Source organism: Nicotiana sylvestris, chromosome 8, assembly GCF_000393655.2.
Source record: "Nicotiana sylvestris chromosome 8, ASM39365v2, whole genome shotgun sequence".
Lineage (NCBI taxonomy): Eukaryota > Viridiplantae > Streptophyta > Magnoliopsida > Solanales > Solanaceae > Nicotiana > Nicotiana sylvestris.
In genome coordinates, this window is record NC_091064.1 from 172,252,475 (window position 1) to 172,264,550 (window position 12,076).

The 12,076-nt window shown below is 39.4% G+C and overlaps 1 protein-coding gene across 1 annotated transcript; it reads right to left on the reverse strand.

Moving 5' to 3' along the window:
• Nucleotides 1-10,877: 10,877 nt before the first annotated feature.
• On the reverse strand, nucleotides 10,878-11,276 carry LOC138876012 (uncharacterized). The gene has a single exon (XM_070154898.1). The coding sequence runs from the start codon at nucleotides 11,274-11,276 to the stop codon at nucleotides 10,878-10,880; it is 399 nt and encodes a 132-aa protein (XP_070010999.1).
• Nucleotides 11,277-12,076: the final 800 nt, after the last annotated feature.

Below are 12,076 nucleotides of genomic sequence, written 5' to 3' on the forward strand. Positions count from 1 at the left end.
AAGATGCCTCAGTTTTATTTGATTCTGGCTCTATTTATTCGTACATGGCATCTTATTTTGCTTCATATATAGTTATGCCTCGTGATTCTATTTTTGTATCCATGCATGCGAGAGATTTTATTATGGGAGATCGTGCTTATCCCTCATGTGTGGTTTCTATCGGGGGCTTAAAGACTTGGGTAGACCTTCTACTTCTTGATTTGGTGGACTTTGATGTTATCTTGGGTATGGATTGATTATCACCTTATCACGTTATTTTGGATTGTTACGTCAAGATTGTGACGTTAACTATACCAGGGTTGCCTCTATTAAAGTGGAAGGGGATTCCTCACCATTGTACTAGCAGAGTTATTTCTTATGTGAAGGCTCGGCGTGTGGTCGAGAAGGGGTTTTTGGCATATTTGGTCCATATCCTTGATCATAGTGCGAAGGTTCCTTCCATGGATTCAGTACTAGTTGTGCGCGAGTTTCTAGAAGTGTTTCCTACAGATATGTCGGGGATGCAATCTACTAGAGATATCAACTTCTACATTGACTTGATTTTGGGCACTCAGCCTATTTCTACTGCACCATATCGTATGGACCAAATTAAGTTGAAGGAAGTGAATGAGTAGTTACAGGATTTGCTTGGTAAGGGATTTATTAGACCGAGTGTCTCGCCTTGGGTGCACCAGTGTTGTTCGTGAAGAAGGAGTATGGAACGATGAGGATGTGTATAGATTATCAGTAGTTGACCAAGGTCACTATCAAGAACACGCATCCTTTGCCAAGGATTGATGACTTAGTTGATCAACTTCAGGGTGCCAAGGTGTTTTTCAAAATTGACTTAAGATCTGACTATTATCAGTTGAAGATTAGGGCATCGGATGTCCCCAAGATAGCTTTCGAACTCGGTATGGTCACTGTGATTTCTTGCTGATGTCACTTGGTTTGACCTATGCCCAACAACATTTATGGATTTGATGAACCAGGTGTTCAAGCCCTATTTGGATTCTTTTATGATTGTCTTCATTGATTATGGTGTAATGTGACTTCAAGGCCTGATTTATGTTCATAATGTTGATGGGTTGAGAGAGTTGATCCTTGAGAAGGCTCACATTTCATGCTATTACATTCATTAAGTTGTCACAAAGATGTACCGTGACTTGAAACAACACTATTGGTGATGAAGAATGAAGAAAGATATCGTTGCTTATGTATCTTGGTGTTTGAATTGTCAATAGGTGAAGTATGAACATAAGAAACTGCATGGATTGACTCAGAGATTGGAGATACCAGAGTGGAAGTAGGAGTTCATCACTATGGATTTTGTGGTAGACTTGCCACGGACCTTGAAGAAATATGATGCAGTCTAGGTAATTGTGGATCGGTTGACTATGTGCGCACACTTCATTCCGGTGGCAACTTCTTATTCTTTAGAGAATTTGGCTAAGGTTTACATTCAGGAGATATACAGCTGCATAGTGTGCCTATTTCCATTATTTCTGTATGAGGCACGCAATTCACATCACATTTTTAGAGATCCTTGGAGCGTGAGATGGGTATGTGGGTTGAGCTGAGCACAACGTTTCATCGTCAAACAGACAAACAGCCTGAGTGCACCATTCAAATCTTGGAGGACATGTTACGTGCTTGTATTATGGATTTCGGAGGTTATTAGGACTAGTTCTTACCCCTTTTAGAGTTCGCCTACAACAATAGTTACCGGTCGAGTATTCAGATGGCGCTGATACCCTTCATGGGGGAAACCTTCAAGAATACCTAATCATCTTATTTGAACTCTAAGTCTCTTCGACGAACATCCAAATAGGATTTTTGATGACTCTAAGTAGTTTTCAACCGTTCCTATATGATCTTAACTTTCTCCATGGCCTGATGCACGAGGTCTGGACCTATCAATTCAGCTTACCCAATAATCTTATTTGAACTCTAACTCTGACGAACATCCAAATAGGATTTTTGATGACTCTGAGTAGTTTTCAACCGTTCCTTTATGATCTTGACTTTCTCCATGGCCTGATGCACGAGGTTTGGCCCTATCAACTCAGCTTCCCCAATCTTGAACCACCCAATGGGAAATCAACATCTCCTACCATACAATGCCTTAAATGGGCTATCTGAATACTAGCATGGAAGTTGTTGTTATAAGAAAAATCTATGAGTGACAAGTGATCATCCCAGATACCTTTGAAATCAAGATCACAAGCATGCAACATGTCCTCAAGTGTTTGTATAGTCCAATCTGCTTGCCCGTCGGTCTGCGGATGGAAGGATGTGCTAATATTTACCTGCGTACCTAAACCTTGTTGAAATTTCTTCCAAAAATTAGTTGTGAACTGAGCCCCTCGATCGAGAATGAGGGAAACTGGAGTGCCATGAATCTTGACTATTTCCTTGATATACAACTGAGCATATTGTTCCACTGTGTCAGTAGATTTGACTGGCAAGAAATGTGCTGATTTCGTGAGTCAGTCCACAATAACCCAAATTGAGTCGAACTTGCGCATAGTGCATGGTAACCCTACCATAAAATCCATATTAATCATTTCCCATTTCCACATTGGAATTTCTATACTTTGTACTAACCTACCAGGACGTTGATGTTTGGACTTCACTTGCTGACAATTCGGACACCTTGCCACAAAATCTGCCACATTCCTTTTCATGTCATTCCACCAATAGACCTCCTTGATATCATGATACATTTCTTTAGAACCTGGGTGCACGGAATACCTGTAAGTGTGAGCTTCTGTCATGATTCTTTCTCGAAGACAATCAATATCTGGAAAACATATCCGCCCTTAGTACTGTAATGTACCATCATCCATGCTAAGAGAAAAAGTTGTAGTCTTATGTTTATGAATCCCTTCCTTCAACTGTACCAAAACTAGATAATTGTATTGCTTCTCCTTGACCTCCGCCACAAGTGATAATTCAGCCCTATTCTGTACAATCACCCCTCTATCATTAGAGTCCGCAAGACAAAATCCCAAACTAGCCAACTGGTGAACCTCCCTGGCTAACGACCTTTAATATGCCTCCAAATGAGCCAAACTTCCCATAGATTTCTGGCTAAGAGCATCCGCAACAACATTGGCTCTTCCCGGGTGATATAGAATATAGATGTCGTAGTCTTTGAGCAACTCAAGCCATCTTCTCTACCTCAAATTCAATTATTTCTATTTGAAAATATATAGAAGGCTCTTGTCGTCCATAAATACATCCACATGGACCCCATACAAGTAATGATGCCAAATCTTCAATGCAAAAACCACCGCTGCAAGTTCTAAGTCATGTGTTGGATAGTTCTTTTTATGATTCTTGAGTTGTCTAGAAGCATAAGCTATAACCTTGCCATGTTGCTTCAACACACACCCAAGCCCGATTCTTGAAGCGTCACAATATATCACGAACCCATTCTCTGGTAGAGTCAACACTGGCATAGTAGTTAGTCTTGATTTCAACTCCTAGAAGTTCCTTTCACAAGCATCAGACCATTGGAACTTAACCGCTTTCTGCGTCAATTTAGTTAACGGAGAGGCAAGAGTAGAGAACCCCTCCACAAACTTACTATATTACCCAGCTAAGCCCAATAAACTATGAATTTCTGTTGGTGTCGTAGGTCTAGGACAATTCTTCACCTCCGCAATCTTTTGAAGATCAACTTTTATTCCTTCTCTGGAGACGACGTGACCCAAAAATGTAACAGATTCAAGCCAAAATTCACATTTTGAGAATTTCGCATGCAATTGGTGCTGATGAAGAGTTTGCAGAACTACCCTAGGATGATCGACATGGTCCTCTTGGCTTCATGAATATACAAGAATAATCGTCAATGAAAACTATCACAAAAGAGTCAAAAAAAGGCTTGAAGACTCGATTCATAAGATCCATGAAAGCTGTCGGGGCATTTGTTAGCCCAAAATACATTACCAGAAATTCAAAGTGCCCATACCGGGTCCTGAAAGCTATTTTTGAAATATCCTGCTCCCTTATCTTCAATTGGTGATACGCGGACCGTAAATAAATTTTGGAGAAGAGCTTAGCACCTTGTAATTGATCAAACAAATCATTTATCCTTGGTAATGGGTACTTATTTTTGATTGTGACTTTGTTGAGTTGCCAGTAGCTAATACACATCCGTAGCAATCGATCTTTCATTCTTATAAAGAAAACCGGTGTGCCCCAAGGCGACACACTCGGTCGGATGAAGCCCTTCTCTAACAAATCCTTCAATTGTTCTTTTAGCTCCTTCAATTCTGCTGGTGCCATTTTTAAGGGGGAATAGATATAGGCTGCGTGCCTAGCATCACATCGATCCCAAAATCAATCTCCCTCTTTGGTGGGATGCCAGGGAACTTATCTGAAAAGACATCCGGTAATTCATTCACAACTGGCACTAACTCAAGTATAGGTGCCTCAGCACCGGTGTCCGTGACCTAGACGAAATGATAGATACACCCGTTGTTAATCATCTTCGTAGCCTTAAGGTAAGAAATAAACCTACCTTTTGGCACCATATTATCCCCCTTCCATTCCACAACTGGTTCGTTTGGAAATTCAAGCCTCATAGTTCTAGTTCGGCAATCGAGCTTGGCGAAACATGAGTAAAGCCAATCTATCCCCATAATTACATCAAAGTCGACCATCCCCAATTTAATGAGATCGGCCATGGTATCCCGACCACGTACCATGTCAACACAATCTTTATAAACCCAAGCGACCGTAATAGACTCACCAATCGGAGTATGTAGAGAATGACTCATGAAGCTATTCCAGTTTTATCCTGAATTCCATAGCAACATAAGGAGTAACATAGGACAAAGTGAAACCGGTTCTTATCCCTTGTAGAGTTTTCCTACAACAACAATTGCCAGTCGAATATTTAGATGGCGCCGTTATGAGGTCTTATATGGTAGGCGATGTTGATCACTGATTGGTTGGTTAGAGCTCAGAAAGGCTAAGTTGTTGGGCACTGATTTAGTCTTTGATGCTATAGAGAAGGTTAAGGTAATTCAGGAATGACTTCATATAGCTCAGTCTAGGTAAAAGAGTTATACAGATCGGAAGGTTCAGGATGTAGCTTATATGGTGGGTGAGAAGGTTCCTCTTCGAGTGTCACCTACGAATGGTGTGATGCAGTTTGGGAAGAAGGAAAGTTGAGCTCGAGGTTTATTAGGCCATTTGAGATCTTAGAGAGAGCTGGAAAGGTTACCTATAGGCTTGCATTGCCTCCTTGCCTATTAGGAGTACATATGGTATTCCATTTTTCCATGCTTCGGAAGTATCATGAGGATAACTCTCATGTTTTAGACTTCAGCACGATTCAATTTGATAAATTTTTGTCCTATGAGGAGGAGCCCGTGGCTATTCTAGCCCGACAGGTTCGAAGTTGAGATCTAAGAGTTTTCCTTCTGTAAATGTGCAATGGAGAGGTTAGCCAATTGAGATAGATATGTGGGAGTCTAAGTCCGATATGCTGAGTGGATACCCATTCCTTTTTACTGGTGCAAGAACTTTTCTATATCGATTCGAGGACAAACGCTTCATTTAGAGGTGGAGAATATGACGATCCGATAGGTTATTTTGAGTACTAGCCCTTATTTTTATTTTTTGAGATATCTATTAGCTTTATTTTATGTTTCTTAATTTGTGTGCGAAGTCCATATTATTTTTTGAAAATCTTTTACGTAAGAAGTTGAAGAAATGTGATTTTGACTTTAAAAATAACTTGAGTTAATTATGATCAATATTTTAGGTAAAAGACCCCGGATCGTGTTTTAACAATTCCGATAGGTCTGTATTGTGATTTTGGACTTGGGCATATGCCCGAAATTAAAATCGGAGGTCCCTAGTTTAATTTGACTTGTTTTGTCGAAAGTTAGCAATTTAAATATTTGGAAATATTCTAGGTTTTACCGTATGTTGGCTTTATAGCTATCGGGTTCGAAATTTTTATTTTGGGGCTTGAAATATGTTCATTTTGTTATTTGAAACTTGTTTGCAAAATTTGGTGCAACTCGGAGTTGGCTTGATATGATTCGGACATTTGGTTGTGATTTTAGAGGTTCTTGAGTTTTCTTTTGAATTTCATGCATTTTGATGCATGATTAGTAGTTCTAGATGTTATTCTGGAGTTTTGATCGTGCGAAAGAGTTCATATGATATTTTTAGAATTGTGCGGAAATTTCTAGTTGTTCTTTGCAATTGTGAGGGTTCGTAATTGCGAGCCTAGTGTCATAATTGCAACATCTATACCTTAACAAAAGGGCTGGAAGCCGGGATCTGATCTCATTTATTTGATTTTAGAATCCTAGACTCGATAGGAGGCGATTTGGAGAGAGGACTTTCATCAACAATCATTGGGTAAGTGATTTTGATCTATTTGAAATTATACTACATGATTTTACATGAGATTTAACATCAAATTCACTCGTGGATATTTTCTACAGCTTATTTTGAATTATTTGAACAATATTTGACTGGTTTGGAGGCTAATTCTAAAAGAAAGGTCATGGTTGAGTGTTGATTAGATTGCGAAAAGAGTTAAGTGTTGTGTCTAACCTTGAATTGAGGGAATTAGGACTCGTTGAATTATTGTTTATGTGAATTATCTTGGGAAACAACGTATATGCGAGATGACATGTGTATATGTGCTATCGGGGGATCTAGCATGCAGGATTGGGTTATTTGTTTCTATGTCTTTGTTATTCCATGTTATCTTGTTATATGATTTAGTTGTTACATGTTTCTATTTGACATCTATGTTTTACATGTTAAATTGTTACTTAACGCCATAATCTGCTTACCTGCTACTTGTTCCTACTTGCCTTAATTGTATATCCTCATTGTCACATGTTTTACCTACTTTTATTGTCCTTCTATTACTCGATGTACTCTAATATGTTATTTTGCTTTTGTGATCCATTTAGCTATTCTTGTATTGATGAGTTGATAAGGTTTGGGATATCGAGGTGTTTGAATAATCCATTGTATTGGTGGTTCTTAAATGTTTCGTCCCCTTTATTTCTTTTGTCTTGATATTTCGTAAATATTAGCATTGAGTATTTTATTCTAATAATTTGAAATTATTGGGATAGGGTTGCACACCGAAATGGTATTGAAATGAATCAATATTGTGGGATCGGGTTACATGCTGCAATGGTATTGTGCAGATACTGGTGCTGGTCCCAGCGGCGTATAGAGGAGATCTTGGACGGACCGACTATCAGTATGAGACTTGAGGTAGAGCTGCTGGCCTAACAAGTGGAATATTTTTTGAGATATGTTTTTATCCATGTTATACCTTTTATTATGTCTTTACTGTTTACCTTATTTCAAACAACTGTATTTTATTCTGACTTTATTTGTAGTACTCTAGAGTCTCATGTATTCGTGACTTCTAATTTTTGAGATATGTTTAGACTATGTTGCATGGTATTTATCATATCTAATTCAGACTATCAAAGTTTCTTATTATTAGTGTTATGATTTGAATTGTTAAAAAAAGTTAAGCAATTAGCTAACGTTGCTTGGCCTAACAAGTGGAATGTTAGGTGTCTTCACGGCCCCGAGGTTGAGATTTAGGGTCGTGACAGGAGAGCAGCTCACTACTAAATCTTCGGGTAGTGCATCTGCAAGCCCGAAGGTCCACCTGAAGTACCTATCTTTGTACCCGCACAATTAGTTCAAAAGTGTAGTATGAGGACGTAAATCTACACATACAAAGTAAGTATCTAACTTAATCTCGAAATAGTAGTAACGAGGGGTCGACTTTGACACTACTAGTGGTCAAAAAATAAAGTATATAAAGTAGGAAGGTATGAAATATAAAAAAATAGCGACGAGACAGATAAATATTAATAATAAAATTCTCAAACAAGAATTATTACGAAATAACTATATACCATAACCTGCCTTGAAGTCACAAAAGTCAATTGATACCAATGCCAAATCAAATCTCGAGTATTACGCATGAGTCTGCCGAGGCGAACGACCCAATCTCATAAGAATAGTATTACCCAATACGACGTAGGTGAACAACCTAATCCCATAAGAATAACTCACAATATTGCTAAAGTAAACGACTCAATCCCATAAGAGTAATTTACAATACTATCGAGGCGAACAACCAAATCCCATTAGGATTATTTACAATCCACTGACGTGAATGACCCGATCCCATAAGAGTAGAGAAATGTTCTCACTCGTGAAGATACATGCGAGTTGAGAAGACACGGAACTACTATTCGACAAATATATGACAAAATTAAAGTAAGAGACTCGGTCGATATATTTATTCTAGTCTCGGTCTCAACCATAAATTCGAATAATCAAACAAACAAGTTAAATTCCAATAGTACATTTAAGGCATGGTGTGGATCTAGGTCTACCCGGACATAAACATGAATCTAGCTACGCAAATACTCTCATCACCTCGTGCGTATGTAGCACCCATAAAAAGTAGCACCCAAATTTGTAAATACCTAAGAGGATAATTCTCTCTTACAAGCCCAATCATATTATTTGAACTCTAACTCCGACGAACATCCAAATAGGATTTTTGATGACTCTGAGTAGTTTTCAACCGTTCCTTTATGATCTTGACTTTCTTTATGGCCTGATGCACGAGGTCTGGCCCTATCAACTCAGCTTCCCCAATCTCGAACCACCCAATGGGAGATCTACATCTCCTACCATACAATGCCTTAAATGGGCCATCTGAATAAGAGCATGGAAGTTGTTGTTATAAGAAAAATCTATGAGTCACAAATGATCATCCCAGCTACCTTTGAAATCAAGATCACAAGCATACAACATGTCCTCAAGTGTCTGTATAGTCCACTCTACTTGCCCGTCGGTCTGCGGATGGAAGGATGCGCTAAGATTTACCTGTGTACCTCAACCTTGTTGAAATTTCTTCCAAATATTAGCTGTGAACTAAGCCCCTCGATCGAAAATGATGGAAACTGGAGTTCCATGAATCTTGACTATTTCCTTGATATACAACTGAGCATATTGTTCCACTGTGTCAGTAGATTTGACTGACAAAAAATGTGCTGATGTCGTGAGTCAGTCCACAATAACCCAAATTGAGTCGAACTTGCACAGAGTGCATGGTAACCCTACCACAAAATCCATATTAATCATCTCCCATTTCCACGTTGGAATTTCTATGCTTTGTACTAACCCACCAGGACGTTGATATTTGGACTTCACTTGCTGACAATTCGGACACCTTGCCGCAAAATCTGCCACATTCCTTTTCATGTCATTCCACCAATAGACCTCCTTGAGATCATGATACATTTCTTTAGAACCTGGGGGCACGGAATACCTGTAAGTGTGAGCTTCTGTCATGATTCTTTCCCGAAGACTATCAATATCTGGAAAACATAGCCGCCCTTAGTACTGTAATGTACCATCATCCATGCTAAGAGAAAAAGATGTAGTCTTATGTTTATGAATCCCTTCCTTCAACTGTACCAACAATGGATAATTGTATTGCTTCTCCTTGACCTCCGCCACAAGTGATGATTCAGCCCTATTCTGCACAATCACCCCTCTGTCATTAGAGTCCGCAAGACAAAATTCCAAACTAGCCAACTGGTGAACCTCCCTGGCCAACGACCTTTGATATACCTCCAAGTGAGCCAAACTTCTCATAGATTTCCGGTTAAGAGCATCCGCAACAACATTGGCTCTTGCCGGGTGAAATAGAATATCGTTGTTGTAGTCTTTGAGCAACTCAATCCATCTTCTCTACCTCAAATTCAATTCTTTCTATTTGAAAATATATTGAAGGCTCTTGTGGTCCATAGATACATCCACATGGACCCCATACAAGTAATGATGCCAAATCTTCAATGCAAAAACCACCGCTGCAAGTTCTAAGTCATGTGCTGGATAGTTCTTTTCATGATTCTTGAGTTGTCTAGAAGCATAAGCTATAACCTTTCCATGTTGCTTCAACACACACTCAAGCCCGATTCTTGAAGCGTCACAATATATCACGAACCCATTCTCTGGTAGAGTCAACACTGGCGCAGTAGTTAGTCTTGATTTCAACTCCTGGAAGCTCCTTTCACAAGAATCAGACCATTGGAACTTAACAGCTTTCAGCGTCAATTTAGTTAACGAAGAGGCAAGAGTAAAGAACCCCTCCATAAACTTGCTGTATTACCCAGCTAAGCCCAAAAACTACGAATCTCTATTGGAGTCGTAGGTCTAGGCCAATTCTTCACAGCTGCAATCTTTTGAGGATCAACTTTTATTCCTTCTCTGGAGACGACGTGACCCAAAAATGTAATAGATTCAAGCCAAAATTCACATTTCGAGAATTTCGCATGCAATTGGTGCTGATGAAGAGTCTGCAGAACTTCCCTAAGATGATCGGCTTGGTCCTTTCGGCTTCATGAATATACAAGAATAATCGTCTATGAAAACTATCACAAAAGTGTCAAAAAAAGGCTTGAAGACTCGATTCATAAGATCCATGAAAGCTGTCAGGGCATTTGTTAGCCCAAAATACACTACCAGAAATTCAAAGTGCCCATACCGGGTTCTAAAAGCTTTTTTTGGAATATCCTGCTCCCTTATCTTCAATTGGTGATACCCGAACCGTAAATCAATTTTGGAGAAGAGCTTAGCACCTTGTAATTGATCAAACAAATCATCTATCATTGGTAATGGGTACTTATTTTTGATTGTGACTTTATTGAGTTGCCAGTAGCCAATACACATCCGTAGTAATCCATCTTTCATTCTTACAAAGAGAACCGGTGTGCCCCAAGGCGACACACTCGGTCGGATGAAGCCCTTCTCTAACAAATCCTTCAATTGTTCTTTTAGCTCCTTCAATTCTGCTGGTGCCATTTTTAAGGGGGAATAGATATAGGCTGCGTGCCTAGCATCAAATCGATCCCAAAATCAATCTCCCTTTTTGGTGGGATCCCAGGGAACTCATATGGAAAGACATCCGGGAATTCATTCACAACTGGCACTAACTCAAGTATAGGTGCTTCAGCACCGGTGTCCGTGACCCAGACGAAATGATAGATACACCCGTTGTTAATCATCTTCATAGCCTTAAGGTAAGAAATAAACCTACCTTTTGGCACCACATTATCCCCCTTCCATTCCACAACTGGTTCGCTTGGAAATTCAAGCCTCATAGTTCTAGTTCGACAATCAAGCTTGGCAAAACATGAGTAAAGCCAATCTATCCCCATAATTACATCAAAGTCGACCATCCCCAATTTAATGAGATCGGCCATAGTATCCCGACCACGTACCATGTCAACACAATCTCTATAAACCCAAGCGACCGTAATAGACTCACAAATCGGAGTATATAGAGAATGACTCATGAAGCTATTCCAGTTTTATCCTGAATTCCATAGCAATATAAGGAGTAATATAGGACAAAGTAAAACCGGTTCTTATCCCTTGTAGAGTTTTCCTACAACAACAATTGCCAGTCGAGTATTTAGATGGTGCCGTTATGAGGTCATATATGGTAGGCGATGTTGATCACTGATTGGTTGGTTAGAGCTCAGAGAGGCTAAGTTGTTGGGCACTGATTTAGTCTTTGATGCTATAGAGAAGGTTAAGGTAATTCAGGAATGACTTCATACAGCTCAGTCTAGGTAAAAGAGTTATACAGATCGGAAGGTTCAGGATGTAGCTTATATGGTGGGTGAGAAGGTTCTTCTTCGAGTGTTACCTATGAATGGTGTGATGCGGTTTGGAAAGAAGTAAAAGTTGAGCTCAAGGTTTATTAGGCCATTTGAGATCTTAGAGAGAGCTGGAAAGGTTACCTATAGGCTTGCATTGCCTCCTTGCCTATTAGGAGTACATCTAGTATTCCATTTTTCCATGCTTCGGAAGTATTATGAGGATATCTCTCATGTTTTAGACTTCAGCACAATTAAATTTGATAAAATTTTGTCCTATGAGGAGGAGCCCGTGGCTATTCTAGCCCGACAGGTTCGAAGTTGAGATCTAAGAGTTTTCCTTCTATAAATGTGCAATGGAGAGGTTAGCCAATTGAGACAGATATGTGGGAGTCTAAGTC

What these genes read in the sequence shown, in the direction of transcription:
- LOC138876012 (XM_070154898.1), bottom strand. Translation starts at nt 11,276, where the DNA reads ATGGCCGATCTCATTAAATTGGGGATGGTCGACTTTGATGTAATTATG.